We start from the raw sequence: 19772 nt of genomic DNA, 5'->3' as shown, positions 1-19772 counted from the left end.
TAGGGCCACACTGCCAAGTTAGCAGGAGGGGTAGTGAACAGGTAGAATGGTTGTCCACCAATCTTGCAATTGTTCGTTCAATCCCCAGCTCCTCCAGTCACATGTCCAAGTGTCCTTAGAGAGTGAACCCCAACTTAGTGTCGGCCAACTGCATAGCAGCTCCCACATCGGTGTGAGATTGTGAGTGTGAATGGATGAATAAGAAGCAGTGTAAAGTGTTTTAAGTGCCAATAGGTAGAAAAGTCCTACATAAGTGCAGAGCATTTACAATATGTGTTGTTTTGGTTTTTAGATGTTTCCAGACAAGTGTGTGGCAGCTCACCCTTCGAGCTGCCACACAGTTGTTCTGACCTTCTAGGAGGAACTTTTGGCTCAGTGTCTTGGTCAAGGACACTTTGACATACAACAGGAGGAACTGGGAATCATACCTCCGACCCTAAAATTGGTGAATGCCAACCAGTCACCATCATTGTGGTATTTCAAGAGATGCCTGCAGCTGTAGAAGTGGTATTTCCACATAAAAGGACAATTTCCACAGGTCCCTGCTTAACACCAATAAGCAGCTGTGATTTGATTGCTGGTGATGTTTTCTGCTTGTCCACATGTATCTTGCCTTGTGGGAACATCTTTGAATTTGGCAAAAACAACCACCTGGAGTGAAGGAAGAATTATCAGTTTTTTGGGGGGAAAAGGTCAAAATAAGTCTGCCCTCCATTTGTCCATTCTTTCAGTTTACCAGACTGTCATGACTCAGGTCCATCAGCTGGCTGTGGTTACAGCACAACTGGAGAACCCGTCCATTAGAGAGATAGACCTCTGTTCACTGTTCTGGGTGTGTGAACTAATGCCAGCTAACCAGCTAACAGCTGTCTGCAGACAACAGAGTGATGTCTCGTCAACACAATCACTGCAGATGAATTATTGTAAGTGAGCAAACTGTGTTTCTGTCCTGTCTTTGCTCCAACTGATCATTAATGTAGATAAGCTGTAGTTAGTTGAAACACCTGCTGATGACAGTCCATGTGTGGAAAAGCATTTATTTACATACACGTTCACATTATTCTTGCTCAGCAGGTTTGCATATGTAGAACTAAACACATTGTGATGAAATGCTTTGGTCATTTGCATTTGGTTAGAAAAATCCATCCTCAGGTTTTTATCCAGAAAATGTTGACAGTCTGTTATGTGAAGTTGCTCACTTGATGAAAAGAAAATGATACGAATCCCAGATTATGAGAAGTGCAACATAGTTTCTTATCTAATGTAAGAAGATCATAAATCAATCATTTAATCATTTTGTTCCTATTTTATTTCGTTTTTTTCTTTGTAATTAAAGTAAGGAGCAGAGGTGCACAGCTTTACATGGAGCTCGTATAAGAACTGGAATTCTTGTAAATGGCACAAAGTGAAAGTGCTTCTTGCAGCAGTTTGAATTTTGAATGGCTTTGGGCACAGAGGGAACCCAGGGACTTTCCAGGAATTAAGCTGGAGTAGATACAGAAGTCACATTAACCTGGAGGGGGCCGCAGTGAAAGGTTCAGAAGATTGAATTTAACAAAATGAAAATAAAAGAAAAACTATGACACCTATGCCAGTTTGTGGCCACTAGAAAAAAATCTATAGTTCGCTCTAAATTATTGTAATTATTGCAAAGCCATTTTTTGTTTTGTTCTTCTATACACTTCTTTTCCTTTGGGCTGTTCTCTTTCAGGGGTCGCCACAGCGAATCATGTGCCTCCATCTAACCCTGTCCTCTGCATCCTCTTCTCTTACACCAACTAACTTCATGTCCTCCCTCACTACATCCATAAATCTCCTCTTTGGTCTTCCTCTAGACCTCCTGCCTGGCAGCTCCAACCTCAGCATCCTTCTACCGATATATTCACAGTTTCTCCTCTGAACATGTCCAAACCACCTCAATCTGGCCTCTCTGACTTTATCTCCGAAATATCTAACATGAGCTGTCCCTCTGATGTCCTCATTCCTGATCCTGTCCATCCTCGTCACTCCCAAAGAGAACCTCAACATCTTAAGCTCTGCTACCTCCAGCTCTGCCTCCTGTCTTTTCTTCAGTGCCACTGTCTCTAAGCCGAACAACATCTCTGGTCTCACCACTGTCTTGAACATCTTTCCTTTCATTCTCGCTGATACTCTTTTATCACACAACACACCTGTCACTTTTCTCCACCCGTTCCAACCTGCCTGCACTCGCCTCTTCACCTCTTCTCCACACTCTCCATTGCTCTGAACCGTTGTAAGTACTTTAAGTCCTGCACCTTCTTCATCTCTGCTCCCTGTAACCTCACTGTTCCACTTGGGTCCCTCTCATTCACACACATGTATTCTGTCTTGCTGCGGCTAAGCTTCATTCCTCTGTTTTCCAGAGCAGACCTCCACCTCTCTAGATTTTCCTCCACCTGCTCCCTGCTCTCACTACAAATCACTATGTCCTCAAAGCAAATACTGCATCTGTTGTCCTCTTTCTAGACATGAAACCATATTGCTGCTCACAAATGTTCACCTCTGCCCTTAGCCGAGCTTCCACTACTCTTTCCCACAACTTCATTGTTTGGCTCATCAGCTTTATTCCTCTGTAGTTGCCACAGCTCTGCTCATCTCCCTTGTTCTTAAAAATGGGCACCAGTACACTTCTCCTCCAGTCCTCAGCATCCTCTCACTCTCCAAGATCTTGTTAAACAAACTAGTCAGAAACTCTACTGCCACCTCTCCTAGACACTTCCATACCTCCACAGCTATGTCATCAGGACCAACTGCCTTTCCACTCTTCATCCTCTTCAACGTCCTCCTCACTTCACTCTTACTAATCTTTGCTACTTCCTGCTCCACACCAGTCACCTCTTCTACTCTTCGTTCACTTTCATTTTCCTCATTCATCAACTCTTCAAAGTTCTCCTTCCATCTTCCCATCACACTCCTGGCACCTGTCAATACATTTCCATCCTTATCTTTAATCACACTAACCTGCTGCACATCCTTCCCATCTCTGTCTCTTTGTCTGGCCAACCTGTACAAATCCACCTGTCCCTCTTTAGTGTCCAACCTAACATACAAGTCCTCATATGCTCTTTGTTTGGCCTTTGCCACCTCTACCTTCACCTTACGCTGTATCTCCCTGTACTCCTGTCTACTCTCTTCAGTCCTTTCAGTGTCCCACTTCTTCTTAGCTAACCTCTTTCTCCTCCCTGAAAACTACACGACATTCTTCCTTTTTCAACTTCCACCACTTCGTCCTCTTCTCTGCCTTTGTCCTCTTCATCTTTCTCACCACCAGCATCATTTTACACACCACTATCCTGTGTTGTCTGGCTACACTCTCCCCTACCAATACTTTACAGTCACTGATCTCTTTCAGATTAAAACGTCTACACAAGATGTCGTCCACCTGAGTGCTTCTACCTCCACTCTTATATGTTCCTGACTCTTCTGGAAGAAAGTGTTCACTACAGCCATTTCCATCCTCTTTGCAAAGTCTACCACCATCCGTCCTCCTCCATTCCATTGAAATCTGCACCAATAACCACTCTCTCACCTCTGTGGATGCTCTGCATCACTTCATCTAACTCACTCCAGAATTTCTCCTCCTCTCACAACCACTCACAACATTGAACATCACACCTTCAATTTCCAGCTTCAGACTCATCAACCTGTCTGATACTCTTTTCACCTCTAGAACATTCCTCACAAACTCCTCTTTCAGGATAACTCCTACTCCATTTCTCTTCCTATCTGACCCATGGTAGAACAACTTGAACCCTGCTCCTAAGCTTCTAGCCTTGCTACCTTTCTACCTGGTCTCCTGGACACACAGTATGTCCACCTTCCTTCTCTGCATCATGTCAATCAACTCTCTAGCCTTCCCTGTCATAGTCCCAACATTCAAAGTCCCTACTGTTAGTCCTACATTCCTTTCTTTCCTCTTCTCTCTCTGCCTACGAACACACCTTCCTCCTCTCCTTCTTCATCTTCGACCAACAGTAGTCCAATTTCCATCGGTACCCTGTAGGTCAACAGCACCGGGCCCCGACCGATCCGGTATGGAAGTCTTTGTCACGATTCGCATGTTTAATTAGGCATGTGTTTTACGTCGGATGTCCTTCCTGACACAACCCTCTGCATTGATCCAGACTTGGGACTAGTACAAGAAGACATTGGCTTGTGTCACCTTGCAGTTGCATTTGTTTTTCTATACACAAAGGCATTTAATGTAAGATAAAAAGATAGATGTGAAGAGAACTTCAGAATTGTAGCTTTTATTTGATACTTTTACACCTAGATCTGTTGATACGTGGGCAAATCCAGGCTAAACAACAACCAAAAGAGGCTGTAGGACAAAACTGGAAAAGCTTTAACAATTTGGTGAAGAGTCAGTGAGTTGCACACTTGGTGCCAAAAGCCTATAGTTAACAAGAAATATGTAATCCAAGTTTTATTTATGTTGAAATACTTTTTTCAATACAATTTGAGTAAGAAACAATTCAAATTAAATCAAATTGTTCTGAGATCCTCAGTCAGACTATTTCATCCAAGAAGTTTGGTAATAATCAGGAAAATAATATTTAAATCAAATCAGAAGCTGACAAACATCCAGTGTAAGGACTTTACAATAGGTGTCATTTGTTTTAAAGTCCTTCCATTGTTAAGTTGCTTTGCCTTTGGGAGGAAGCCTAAGAAGATACACATTCTGAAAGAGAAAGAACAGAAAATAGAGAATAGAGAACAAGAGGAACTGAGAAGAGAAGCTACAGGAAAAAGATGAAGAAAATAATAAGAGCAAGAAAAAGCCACAGCAAAAATGCTGAAAACACAACATGAGAGAGACTGAAAGATTACAAATCAAGATATAAGAGCAGGGCCAGAGACGGAGCTCAGGAGCTGAATTCATTTGGTAGCTGTTGGTGAGCCAGCACATGAGGCTAGAAAACAATGGTTGTAACGCCTGGTGGTCCCAGCACCGCACAGAAGACATCAAGCAAAATTCTTTAGCTCAGTGATCCAACGATGATGAAACGAGCTACCAAACTCTGCACCCTCAGCAAACTCACTCCCAATATTCAAAAGCTGCTGAAAACACAACTCTTCCGCATCTTCCTATGCACTTAAATCTATTTTTTTTTTTAAAAACACCTTCCTTTCTGCTCTTTCTTGCATCTGGTGAAATGTGAACACTGATAGGACTTTGCTTTGATGTTTTCTCCTTGACTTAGATTTTTGCTGCTTTGTACCTCACTTGTAAGTGACTTTGGATAAAAGCGTCTGTTAAATGACTAAATGTAAATGTAAAAGTACTAAAAATTATCTGGGGAGAAAAAAAAAGGTTCAGATTTGATCCTCCACACAATAAAAGAGTTTTGGAGGAACTTGTTTTAGCGTTTCCTCCTTGGTTTTTATAAATGTTTTTATTCCCCACTTGATAATTAAATTCATTTTTGGCCTAAATTCCTGGTCCACTCTGTCAGGGTACATATATCTGTGTAGTACATGAAGTACTCAGACTTTATCTTCTGTGTCTTCTGTGTAGGAAGCTCTTCTGATAAAACCACACTGCTCACCCCTCCCTTCACCATTTAGGAGAAATGGCAGCAATTCTATAAAACTGTAGTTGATACTGCGACTGTTACAGTTTGTTTGGTTTACTGTCCTACAACGGTGAAAGGTGTAAAGAGGGTAGAACATGTCAGGACACATCTGAGGAAATGCTATGTGGTATCTACATTTATGACAGTAAAGTTACAGATACCTGCTATAGAAGACAGTGAGAAGTTTACTGACAGGTCCTGTGTGTACAGTATGTACAATTTACAACCACAAATGTGCTGGAAATAATTAAAATCATTCTATTTGTATTTACATTTTACACAGAATCCCAAGTTCTCTGCAAGTGGGGTTTGTATAAGCACGTGAACAAGACAAAGCAACGATACTAATTTATTTACCTTATTATTCTTTACATGTTGCAGCCTCCTATACCAATCCAACATTTGCTGAACCCATAACACACATGTTTTAATTCTGCTTTCTGTCTTGTGAGCTACAGAACAACAAAGTAGTATTTGATTTAAAGACACAGGCAGACAAGGAAAACAGAGACAACATGAAATGTTAACAAAAGCTTCGATCAGAAATGATAAAAATGCAGCGTGTAGGATTTGAATGGCCCTTCTCTCTCAGTTTAGCAGCCGGCTCAGAGAGTCCTGGTGGTTCCAGACTTCTCCCATTTATGGATGATGGAAACCACTGTGCTCATTGGGACCTTCAATGGTGCAGAAATGTCTCTGTACCCTTCCTGAGATCAGTGCCTCAATACAAACCTGTCTCAGAGGTCTACAGACAATTCCTTGGACTTCATGGCTTGGTTTGTCCTCTGACATATGCGTCCTCTGACAGGTGTATGCTGTTCCAAATCATGTCCAATCAACTGAATTCCAATCAAGTTGTAGAATCACCTCGAAGATATCAGTGGAAACAGGATGCACCAGAACTTCTTTCACATCAATATCAAATTTTTTGATGTTAAGAAACAAAATGTTTCTGGGAAAGTTCTAGTCCCTAGTTCATAAGCATATATCACTGTGTTCTTTTTGTTTACATTTTACACAATGTCTTTTTGGAAAATGTTTTCATCCAATGTTATTTTCATCATAGTTTTCTTCACCTGTTTGGTTGGATTTTGCAAGGAAAAATATAAACTAGCCCTAAATACCATGATTATACATGATTTCTATTTGCATGAATGCAGACTACATACTTGCCACCTACTGTATATCGTCTCCCTTTAAACTGAAAACTGAAACCCAGATCTGTCTCTCTGACCTTGTTCCTGGGCTCTGAAACCTCATCACAGCAGGGGTGTTTGTGGGCAAGGTGAGTAAAAGAACTGATTCTTAAGGTTTAACTCTCATCTTTCCTTCATACACTGAGCTGTCAGGTTAGTAGCTACACCAGGATAAAAATACTGCAGCCCTTCATGCAATGTGCATGAGACACACTCTGACCTTAGACCCTTAAATGGAATGGAGGGGGATTGAATGGGGATGAAGAGAGAGTAAATACAGACTACAACACAGAGTAGAGTTTAAAATGTAATGACACGACTTTATTTGTAGTTTAAGTTGGTACAAAGACAGATTTGTCCAAGCAGTGACATGATCATAGACTCAAGAACTTAATGCTTTGAAAAATGCGTTAAAAATAACTACTGTAGCTCATCCAGAACAATTTCTAAAAGTTTCAGAACAGTTTCCTAAGTAGAATATAATTTGTCATTCTTTAGTTCACTATTAGCAAAGCATTCATTTAATTCATAATATTTGCAAGACATCACTGTGGAAATTCCAAAAAGGTTTAAATGTGTCTTACATTGACTTGTCATTAAAGAGACAAACCTGCAGCAAATAGCTGCTGAGAATTGATTACAAGATAATAATTTCAGCTATCATCCTGGCCAACTTGTCGTAATTGTTTTGAACTTTGTCTTTTTCAGCTTGAAGTTCTCTGCTGTGTTTTGCACTTAATTGATCCATCACCATCTTCCTCTCCTCCTCTCTCTCTTTCCTCTCTCTCTCTCTCTCAGCCTGAAATTGCTGATACAGTTTCTGCATCTCATTATCATATTTTTCCTGCAGTTTTCTCTCCACCTCCTCTTGTTGTCTGCGTATTTCCTCTTCCTTCATCTTCAGGATGTGTTGTTTGTCCTCTTCGATTGCCCTCTCTGCCTCTTGGAACATCTCATTGGTGTAGTGACTTCCTCCGTCCCTCTGAACTATATTTCTGATCTTCTGAACCAGCTCAATGACCTGAGAACGATCCTTGTTCTTATTATTGAAGACATGGTAGTGACCATTGCACTTTCTCACAAGCTCCTGCAGCTCAGGCCTCCCTGTCAGGAAGTTTTCAATGGTATCTTCAAGATCGTCACCACCAGTAAAGAGGACCATGCTGTATCTGTCTGCAGCCTGGCCAAAGATTTCTTGAATCTTCTTTACAGTTTGCTTTTCTTCTTCAGTGAATCTGCCCAGTCTGATGACCACCAAGAAGACATGGGGTCCAGGAGCAGCGTATAAGATGCACTGGCCTATAAGTTTAGATGTTTCTTCTTTGTCAAACCTGGTGTCAAACAGGTCTGGGGTGTCAATGACAGACACCTGTTGTCCATCCACCTCAGCTCTGCACTTAGAACAGTCCACAGTAATAGACTTAGCACTGAACGTTGATTCAAAGCGCTGTCGTCCCAGGATGGTGTTTCCAGTGGAACTTTTCCCGCTGCCAGTCTTCCCCACCATCACAATCCTCAACTCCTCACTATATGTTTTGTGCAATCCTGTGAAGAAGAATGAGTGACAATAGAAAATAATCAGACTCCTTTTCAGTTTCAATACACAACTGTCAGACTCTCTTTTCACGATCTAATCTGAGGTCAGTACAGTGCAGCCTTCACAGGAAAAGGGTTCTTTAAAATAGTACAGCAAAGGGAAAACCTGTCCAGACCGAACCACAGTGACACATTAGTTTGAGGGTTTTGTTAATTCAAAAAATATACATCTTACCAAGAGATATATTAAAGTTAATAATATTACTGTTTGTATCTGTGACATCAGCTAATACATACAGTGAAGTTCAGCAATTCATAATTTATAGATTAAAAATAGGACAATAAGTTCAGTATCTGTTCTTATCAGTTTATTATCTGATGTGTCCTCTACAAGGAGACAATGGGTTAAACAGATGTTTTGAAAAAAATGGGACTTGCCATTCACTCCAAACATCAACCTGGCCTGGCAGTGCTGCTGAAAACTGTGCACCAAAGTATTTTTGGCAGCCTGTTGGCTCAGTGGGTAAAGCATCATTTTGATCAAACCCCAACAGGTTTGTACTTGAGTTGAGATACTTAGCACTAGCTCCCTGGGAGCCCCCAGAGTCTGCCCATTGCTCCCCCCACAGGGTGGGTTACATGCAGAGATCAAACATGTAAAATGTGCTCACTGATGACAATAAAGCTTCTATAATAACAGAAATGATGATGATAAATATATGTACTAGATGTGATAGATAGATAAATAAAGTTCTTTTAAAAATAAAAGAAGAAAAACACATTTGCCCTGAATAAATAGTGATATTCATCAAAGTGGGATCTCGCATTGAAATAATCTATATAAACAGAATTGCAAACAGATTTAAAGGATTAAGGAACAAAGTGGTTATAGAGCTGAGAAAAGTCAGCGTCCTTCATGCAGCTGTTTGCTGACTCATAAGCTAATAGCTCACTGGTTTGGAAACATATTAATAAACTCAGCAATCAGAAATTCAGTGAGAGTAACAGTATAACTACATTAAATTAATGGAAAAGTCAGTATGATTATCGAAAGATTCCTAATAAACGTAATAATTTCTCGTCCCGTTAATGTGTCATATGATCAAGTGGGAGATCAGCTTCCAAAAGGATCCAAGGATCAAAATCTATTTGAGGGAGTGAATAGATTCCATATCATAACAGCATGTAGTGAATATCTACTATATTTAAGCAGCTTCACTAAGTGCAGTGTAATGTTAATACATATAGACTAAATTGTAAATGAAACATTTCTTGCTCTAAGTGCTACAGTTACATAGAAAATACCATCTCATAATGTTCTATCCTAATACTAAACCCAACACATTTTAGTTATTTATTCAGCATTGGTTTAGGTTTCTTTTGTTTGTTTGTTTGTTTGTTTGTTGTAAATTTCACTGGCTTAGTTAAAACATTTTACTCAAACTTTTATCACTTAAAATCTAAACTAAAGTAAATAACGATCACATGTGTGTGAACAGGTGAATGAGAAGCAGAGAAGAGCTTTTAGTTAGATAAGATAGAAAAGCACTATATAAGCACAGACCATTTACCATTAAAACATGGACAGAGTAACTTGACTTACCTGAGTTTCCGTCCATGTTTGGCTTGTACACTTTGATGTCCGAGACTGGATTAGTGATGGCAGATGCAATGTCCAAGACTTCTGAGTGTGTCCACTGCAGCTCTTTAAATGCCCCTATGCACCAAACCCCCCCTCATCTGGTCACAGTGAAAGTGAAACAAAGACTGTTACAAATGATTTAGAAATGATGGGGCAGAAATAGTTGCTGACAATAGCTACTTGCAGCAAAATCAATTGTCTTTCGTTTGTATTTTCTGTTTCTTACTTGAGTAGCAGCTGTCTGCCACAGCTCAAGAGAACAGAGAAGAGTGAAAATTGTCTTACACATGATGTAAGTATGATAGTTTGAGGATCCGTGTAGTCCAGTGTGACTGCTGAAGTTTTATATGAGTCCAAGTTGAACTTGGCTTTAAACCTTGACTCTCATTTCCTACAGTGTAGTAACATCCCGGGTGGAAACATTCATGGACAGTGGAATATGAGAAAACCTTTATCGACCAACAGCCTGTTCCATTTCATAAATAGAACTCAGGTTCTATTAAGACCTGGTACAAAAATCAAAAGTTAGAAAGGAAGTGGCGTTTCAGAATCAGATATGGACTCGTCTCTATACTTGTTCTGTTAGATCTTAGTGCTGCATTCGATACCATTGATCACAACATATTATTACAGAGACTGGAACATGAAATTGGGATTAAAGGAACTGAACTATGTTGGTTTAAATCTTATCTATCTGATAGATTTCAATTAGTTCATGTTAATGATGAATCCTCTATGCACACAAAGGTTAGTTATGGAGTTCGAATTGCAGCTGACCCTCGGTATAGCATGGAACAAGTTCTCTTGTCTGTGGGAGAACAAATTGGACACCACAACATTACATAAGGCCGTTGTGGTTTTTCTCCAGGAGGAGCATTTGGTTCATCAACTGGTCGAGAAAGGTCTGATATTAGACGACTGGATTGTGTCTGTTTCACTACTGTTTGTGCCTCCACGCTTTCCCGTTTTGGCAAGTTTACTAGCAGCTTCAAAACAGTGGGACTTGGCTGCAAAGATATCAGACTGCAACATGTTCAGAGTCTGTGGAGACAGGTATTCATGTATCAGTGACACTGCACAAATGTTAGAGGTTTCTTTCAGAGTAAAGTTTGAAAATACACTGTTAAAAATACACTGTGTATGCTAGTTCTAGTATGAAACGTTTCAAGTGTGGTGACGTCGCTCATAAACACAGAGGAGAGGCTTCAGGTGAACAACAGGCCGCAACCGACGCTGTCAATAACTTTGTCATAAAACTCATGAAATGGAATGAGCATGAACATTTAAGTAAATGGAAAAGGTGATGTTGTTCGGCTTAGAGACAGTGGCACTGAAGAAAAGACAGGAGGCAGAGCTGGAGGTAGCAGAGCTTAAGATGTTGAGCTTTTCTTTGGGAGTGACGAGGATGGACAGGATCAGGAATGAGGACATCAGAGGGACAGATCATGTTAGATGTTTCAGAGATAAAGTCAGAGAGGCCAGATGGAGGTGGTTTTGACATGTGGTGACTGTGGCACAGAAAGGTAGATCGGTCATCCCCCAATCTCACAGTTGTTGGTTCAATCCCCACCTCCTCCTCCAGTCACATGTCAAAGTGTCCTTGAGCAAGACACTGAACCCCAACTGAGTGTTGGGGTTCAGCTCCCCCATCTCCCCCAGCTCCCCCATCGGTGTGTGTGAATGGGAGAATGAGAAGCAGTTTAAAGAGCTTTGAGTGTCAATAGGTAGAAAAAGATATATAAGTATATATATAAATTTGTTCAGAGAAGACATTGTGAATATATTGGCAGAAGGATAATGAGGTTGGAGCTGCCAGGCAGGAGGTCTAGATTTATGGATGTAGTGAGAGAGGACATGAAGTTAGTTGGTGTAAGAGAAGAGGATGCAGAGGACAGGGTTAGATGGAGGCACATGATTCGCTGTGGCGACTCCTGAAAGAGAACAGCCCAAAGGAAAAGAAGTGTATAGAAGAACAAAACAAAAAATGGCTTTGCAATAATTACAATAATTTAGAGCGAACTATAGATTTTTTTCTAGTGGCCACAAACTGGCATAGGTGTCATAGTTTTTCTTTTATTTTCATTTTGTTAAATTCAATCTTCTGAACCTTTCACTGCGGCCCCCTCCAGGTTAATGTGACTTCTGTATCTACTCCAGCTTAATTCCTGGAAAGTCCCTGGGTTCCCTCTGTGCCCAAAGCCATTCAAAATTCAAACTGCTGCAAGAAGCACTTTCACTTTGTGCCATTTACAAGAATTCCAGTTCTTATACGAGCTCCATGTAAAGCTGTGCACCTCTGCTCCTTACTTTAATTACAAAGAAAAAAACGAAATAAAATAGGAACAAAATGATTAAATGATTGATTTATGATCTTCTTACATTAGATAAGAAACTATGTTGCACTTCTCATAATCTGGGATTTGTATCATTTTCCTTTCATCAAGTGAGCAACTTCACATAACAGACTGTCAACATTTTCTGGATAAAAACCTGAGGATGGATTTTTCTAACCAAATGCAAATGACCAAAGCATTTCATCACAATGTGTTTAGTTCTACATATGCAAGAAGAAAGAAAGAGGACATTTATGGATGTAGTGAGGGAGGACATGAAGTTAGTTGGTGTGAGACAAGAGGATGCAGAGGACAGGGTTAGATGGAGGCACATGATTTGCTGTGGAGACTCCTGAGAGGAAACAGCCCAAAGGAAAAGATGGAGAGTTTAAGAATAGGAACTTTGAACATAAATGGAGGGACAGAGAAAAACAAGCAGCTATATAAAACATAGATGGGGTCTTCTTACAGGAGACACATAGCTCAGTAGACAATGTGTATTTTCTGAGTCATGGTACCAACCTTAGTGCAGGTGTAGCAGTTTTTTCAGAGCACCTAATTTTGTCCAATATGTGAAATTGTACAAGGGAGAATTCAGATGGTGGAAGCAACAATTAAAAACACAACTCTCCAGTCTGTGCAGGTAAATTCACTATTTGCAGCCACTGATCTTTCACATGTATCGGTGGTAATAATGTTTAGCTTTGCTGGCTGTTGGTTTAGGTGTTTTGGCTCATCAATGCTGTTTATTTGACCTGATAGGTCTGATGTGTAGGAATAGAAATTATTGGCATCATAGTTTTAAGACCTTATCTTTTCGGTTATACCGTTACCTTGTTATGTTTTTAGTATGTAAGTTGGCATATTTCATTTCAAAACCATGTTCCTGACTTAATGTGTGATCTGAAATGACCTGCACTGCTTACATTGCCTGGGAACAGTCCTAGAAAACTTGACTTTTTACTTGGGGACATTTTCCTGTAAGTAATTGTATTTGTATCTAAGTCCAATTTCCCCATGGTAACAGTAATTTTAAATTAAAAAAGATGGAAATGCATAGTGCTCTTTCCACCTTGGGTGACATGGCTCCATGCAGCACTATAAACTTGTAAATGTTACTGTGAAGAGTAAAAATTACACTAGTTCAGTTCATGCAGCATATTAACAGTTAATATGAAAATGTACAGACATCACATTGTTGTTTTTTTTCTAAAACTCACTGTGTGGTGGTGGAATAGATTTCAGGACAACAACTCGACAACTAAACTATAGTAATAATTTTATTTTAAAATATATATTTCAGTAGTCCACATACAAGTTGCTACTTCCATCAATTCTGAGATCAGGCAGCAGGTCTTTAAATCTAAAATAAAGTAATATTGGTAAAACTGCAGCCACCTGATCCCCACAAAATGAAAATGAAACTACGCTTATTTAAATGATCTGTCTATCTATTAATTTTAGAAAGCTGCAATGATGGTCTTACTTTTAGGAGTAGGCGTATGTTCAATGTATCCACATTTTAAATTTAGGATATCAGTCCTATTTCCACCAGTAAGAGCTCCAGTGGTGTCCTAACATGTTAGGAGTAGCCAGGACTGCACAGATTCTGTGGGAGGACAGATGTTTTGAACATTTAATAAAAGAGAGCTCTAAAAAACAGTAGCATGCTTCTTTAGGTTCCTTTGGTTTAGAGAGAAGGTGCAGTAGTTATTTTTATGACCCTGTCTACCTCTGCTGGACGATTTGTGGTACTGCTAAATGTACCTGTGCACACGGGGCCTCAGAAATCACTGTCTGTAAGTGCATTTATAAGCTATTTGAGCTTTTTTATCTTTGTGACCCAGTTTTGTGGCATATAGTAAACAGAGCAATGTAAATTACATCTTACTGAGAACCAGTTTTTTCTGAAGTATCGGAAACTTAGCAAACTATCTACAGTATGTTGTGATGTACAGATTTCCTTTGGTTTTCAGTTTTACTACTTTCATTCATTAAACACGGAGCTTTCATGCTAAACCCTGACTCCAGTGTCTTTTTGAATTAAGGTAGTTTTGCTGTTAATTTGTTTGTAGGACAAGGACACAGTAAGATGCTTATTGGTGGCTAAAAAGGCAAAAGACGCAAGCCAGTGATCTAAGAGACAGCATGAATGAAAACACTAAATTAACCACGTCATCAAGTAGCAAGGAGTGTGTGCAGGAGGTAGAGTGGTTGTCCACCAATCCTGCAGTTGTTGGTTTGATTCCTAGTTCCTCCAGTTACATGTTGAAGTGTCCTTGAACAAGACACTGAACCCCAACTTAGTTGCTCCCAGTGAGTGTCGTCCAGCTGCATAGCAGCTCCACCATCAGCTGGTGTGTGTGTGTGACTGTGAGTGTGAATGGGTGAATGAGAAGCAGTGTAAAGTGCTTTCAGTGCCAACAAGTAGAAAAGTGTTAAAGTGCCCAGATTATTCAAGGAATTCAACTTTGGTTTGCATTAGGTTTTAATGACTTTACAGAAGATGTTTAACAGTTACAGGACTTTGATTTTCATTTCAATGTAATATTTAAAGTAATCACAATACTTGGCCTGAAGGCCTGTTGCTTTCTGTGAGGGATCATTGTGTTAGTGTACATACAGTACACACATTCATACATGAGCTTCTGTATCTGCCCCTTTGACAAAACTCAGTAGCAGAGTATTACATGGGTCCAATTTTGCAAACCTGCAGCTGTCCTGCACCCACAAAGCTCGATCTGGACCCAACCTGTTACCTGCACTTATCTGGAGTTCAAAACCACACTGTACCCGACCCAGTTTAAACACATGGACCAATCAGTCAACAGAGTACAGTGATCCTCACAGCTACATATGTCCTCTGTTATATCCCTGTTCACTTTCTTAGTTCATCCTTTAATTTGAGTTTTGATCTGAAAAACAACAACAGGGATTGTTGATGGTGCTTAAGGAATCTTTGCAGTTCATTAACTCCTCAGCATCCTGTTATCCTGTCCTACAAACAATGATCACAGTGCGAGAGGTACAGCCATGAGAGTCCATTCAGTGTCTCATCTCAAACGGAAGTGTTTAAAGTCTGGTCAACAAATCTCTAGATTTGTCACCATCTATCTATTAGAACACTATATGTTCTAATGCTGTGCCCTGTTTATAACAGCATTTCCCAGCAGGTGGTCTTACTGTTGTGGCTGATCAGTGTAGTCACTGACTAACTCAGGCTGTCGTCTGTTTACGAACAGGACCTGCATAATGACAGAATGTCTGTGGAAACTGTGACAAATGTGTGTATTGCTTATTGCATTACTTGTTCAATGGCTCCTCTGGTAAGTCCATACTGCTCCCCCCTTCCCCCCTCCATCATTTAGGAGAATGGTAAATGGTAAATATTCTGCACTTATATAGCACTTTTCTACCTATTGGAACTGAAAGCACTTTACACTGCTTCTTATTCACCCATTCACACTCACAATCACACACACACTCACACACCATCATACATCATACATACACATAGCAGAGGGGGGCCAACACTCACCGGGAGCAACTAAGTTGGGGTTCAGTGTCTTGCTCAAGGACACTTCAACACGTGACCAGAGGAGCCAGGGATTGAACCAACAACTGTGAGATTGGTGGACAACCGCTCTACCTTCCTGCTCCACAGTCGCACACCTACAGGCAGAATGGTAATGTTTGCCTGTAGGAGCTCATCAGCTGAAGATAGTTTGAAACAGTGATGCCATTCCTTAGTTTCCTAGTGGTCCTGATAAAGTAGAGTTGAAGGAACCACACTGCGTTGACAAGAGTTTTCTGGCTTGAGAATCTCTCAAATCAATCAGGTTCCAGCTGTACTGCTGCCAGTTGACTTATGCAAGAAGTTACTTTAGGATGTACTTCCACATCCAGATCTGTACAAACAATGTCAAAAGAATGTTCCACTGATGGATTCTGTGGTTTGGACAAGAATTCAGGTCCTGTGAACCATGTAGTGTTAACCAACTTAGGGACTGCTACTGACCTTGAGACGTGACCAGTGGGATTGTTCTCGGTGGGTAGGAAGTGCCATTGCTCTGGACTGGTTGACTGCAGAATCCTTTGTATACGGTTGTGAGCATATACATAAAAATATTGTTGTGAATGTACCGTAACACAAGTCTATTTCTTCTATGATAAGATCAGCCATCTGAACCGCCAGCCCATAACTCAAGACATGAAATAGTTGGTTTTGGTGTTGGTGCTAGTTTGGCTTTTGAAAGAATAAAGCCAATATGACATTTTCCATCATTGTCAACTGTCTTCAAATATGCAACTGCACCAATTTCCTTGGTGGAAATCATCTCAAACGATGCAATATTCCCTCTTTTTTTTTGCAAATGCCGATCTTTGTTGGTCGGATAATATGCCAGACACTGTGAGAAGCATAAATTGTCACCATCTTCCTAATTATTTCATCATACAGGATGTTTCCTACAGTGAGATAAGTGCTGCTGCCTCCACTTTTATTATGTGCTACTTGATAACAAATTTCAATTCATTGTCAGTCAGTGTAGTGTCATTTCTTTGCATCACCTGAGCAATGTGTTCCAGAAATATATCTGCATTTTACTTGCTGGACTGTAATACAATTTGACCATCACATGCCAGTGAATGCACTGTAAGGACCTCATTGAAAAGACGATCTGGTGGTGAGCTTTGTAATGCATGATTCACTACATCTGTTAGCATTAATTTAAGCAGGTTGCAACATACATGGCAACATACGAGTCCAGGGTCTTCAGACTCTTCCCTTTAAGTGACTCTGCTCAATGCTCCATCACAAATGTATGTTTTTCAGTCTTGGCCACTTGAAAGGCTTTGTTTGTGGACATTTACATCATGTCCCAGTACTTCCTTTGTTCTCCTCAGCATATTTTCTAAGGCAGTAACACCCACAGATATTAATTGTTGTATCTACCTTGGCAAACAGATATGTGTTCTCATCAACTACACCAACTTCACAGTTTTTTTAATAGGTCAAGTGAGGATTTTGTGCACTTAAGAAGAATATGCACTTTACTTCCTCTCTTTCCATGTGTCTATCATGAATGAGTTGGATGAGTTGTTGTTTCTCTGATGATATGGTTTCAGAGTCTGCTCTTAGATAAGTCTCCAGTGTGAAATGTGAAGCTTCTCCTTCATGCTGCTTACTGAATAATACTATTTGTGTGAATAGGCTCTAACTGTGCATTTTTCTCATGTAGTTCTGCAAAGTGTTTTCATCTTATGGCAAAGGGTCATTACACCATCTCTGTTGTTCCATTTTACTATAAGCATTAGTTAATACATTGTTGGATAATTATCCAGCAACTCCTAAAATCGTCTTTGCCTTCTTATGATCTAAAACGTTTGACATCGGTGTCCAATCCAGGCTTCTGTTGGTCCTTGGGGAGAAAAAGTTTTCAGTGCAGTTTAATGGCTTTTCATATAGTTTGACTCCCCCCTGGCTGCTTTAATAACCAGCTGAAAATGTGTTCAATCGTGTACCTTTTGTCATTTTCCTTGGCAGCCAACACCAACATTCCCAGTTCTCTCATCAATTGTCTGATACATCTCCATATCTTCATATCATCACTTTTGATGAAAGAGGTAATGAATGTATACTATGACCTTCTGAATTCCTTTAGACGAGTCCCTATTTGGAATGAGTGTTGTCTTTTTCTTTTGCCTTCTTGGTTTTCACTATTCCTGTCTTTACATGACTCCAGAGTTCATTCCTCTTAAACACTGCATGATTGGCATGGTAGGTAGTCTTCTACAGAAGCCTTCATAGAGGCATGTTGTCATGCCACTATCTTCCCATCTCTTTATTCTAAAACCTTAAGATTATTTTGCCAGTCACCCATAATTTGAAGGGATTCTAATCGTGCTTTCGATAGTTTGGAGACAGTTGGGAAACTGAAGTCCTGGGCAACATGAGTTTCTGCTATGTGTTTTCTTTGTGTCTTGCCATCTTCAAATTTGATTTTTACAATATAAACAATATATGGGACGATATCATTTTTTAAATCCTTTTTGTGCTTGTTTTAATAGTAACTTGCAGCCTCTTTTTCTTCCTCCTTGCTCAGAATTGCTTAGACAGCAATTGACTTAGCTTTGGTATCTTGACCCTTAGCTTCCTCTTTTTCAGTAGATGATGAGCGATATTGTTGGTCTGGTACACAGTGGCTGGATGACCCAGGCTCTTCTGGGATCACCTCATCTTCACCGGATGTTAGATCTGATGAGGGGTGGTTGTTTTTATCAGATCCACTGTAGCTACATTGTCTCTCTCTGAAACAAAATGTCTTTGATAGATGCTGGGACAGCTGTGGCTTTGGTCCGTGTTGCCCTGGTGACCATCATTATCTCTCCTCTCCACTCTGATCTCCCCCTCTTTGTCCACTCCGAGTTATCTGTTTCATCTATGGTTGTTTGAGTTTTGTCTGGCCACTGGATCCGAGTTTTTCCGCGGAGGACTTCTGCTCTGCCTAACTGCAAGCTCTTGTAATAAGTGACTCTTGGCTGTTCATTGCTTTCGTGGATTTTATGAACATTCGATATTTACTTAGTAGTGGACTTCATGCAAGACTGAAGACTTTTGTGTTTCTTCTGATGTTTATTTTCGGACACTTCCAGGGTTTCAGCCACCCTTAGTTCTCCTCTTTTCCCCATTCACTCACCTGTGCTGTCTTCCCCTCTTCCCGTTGCTCTGGCTTAGGTGCAGAGAATCTTCACTCACCATTTCTCCCTCTTAAAAATTCCCTCACTACATTTGTTTTCTCTGAGTTTTACCTGTTACTTCTCTCTTTCTTCCATAGATTTAAGATTCAAACAACTTTATTGATCCTATAGAGAAATTGTGTTGCCTTGTTACAGCTGCTCTCCGCATGAAAAGTAGAAAAGAAAGAGAAGAACTTCCACCAAACCAAGAAATTAGACAAGTACACGTACAAACTATTGATCAATAATCAAGAAAAACCCCAACTAGAGAAGTAAACAGAAATGGAATAAAAACAATACTACTTGTCCATTTTGACCATTTAGTCTCCCTCCTTTTTACAGAAGGGGAATGAGTTGAACAGTTTAATGGCCACTGGGAGAAAGGATCTCCTGTGAAGTTCTGTGGTGAACTTGACTGTGATCAGTCTCTGGCTGAAAGTGCTGCTCTGTGCAGCCAGCACATGGTGGACTGGTTAGGAGGGACAACATGCAGAGGGTCCAGCACAGAACCAGCCTTCCATATTAGTTTATTCAGTCTGTTACTGTCTACCACCTTCATATTGCTGCCCCAGCGAACCACAGCATAGAAGATGGAGCTGGCTACCACGGCATGGTGCTGCAGATGTTGAAGAACCTTAGTTCTGCCAGATGAGGCAGTGGTCGGCAGCTTGCAGGCCAACTTCTGAGAGGATCTGACGAACGTCTGCAGTCATCCCAGTGAACAACCGAC

General features: G+C 40.4%; 1 protein-coding gene and 1 pseudogene across 1 annotated transcript; one reads left to right on the top strand and one right to left on the bottom strand.

The window, feature by feature from the left end:
- Positions 1-7125: 7125 nt before the first annotated feature.
- On the bottom strand, positions 7126-10053 carry LOC137124130 (GTPase IMAP family member 4-like). Its single transcript, XM_067498823.1, has 2 exons — positions 9933-10053; positions 7126-8338 (listed from the first exon to the last, which is right to left on the bottom strand). Exons 1-2 carry the CDS (start codon positions 9946-9948, stop codon positions 7431-7433), a joined length of 924 nt encoding a protein of 307 aa, XP_067354924.1. The 5' UTR covers positions 9949-10053; the 3' UTR covers positions 7126-7430.
- LOC137124714 (U2 spliceosomal RNA) lies at positions 8645-8824 on the top strand (annotated as a pseudogene).
- Positions 10054-19772: the final 9719 nt, after the last annotated feature.

This window comes from Channa argus, chromosome 3, assembly GCF_033026475.1.
Source record: "Channa argus isolate prfri chromosome 3, Channa argus male v1.0, whole genome shotgun sequence".
NCBI classification, from domain to species: domain Eukaryota; kingdom Metazoa; phylum Chordata; class Actinopteri; order Anabantiformes; family Channidae; genus Channa; species Channa argus.
This window is presented reverse-complemented; position numbering and strand designations above follow the sequence as displayed.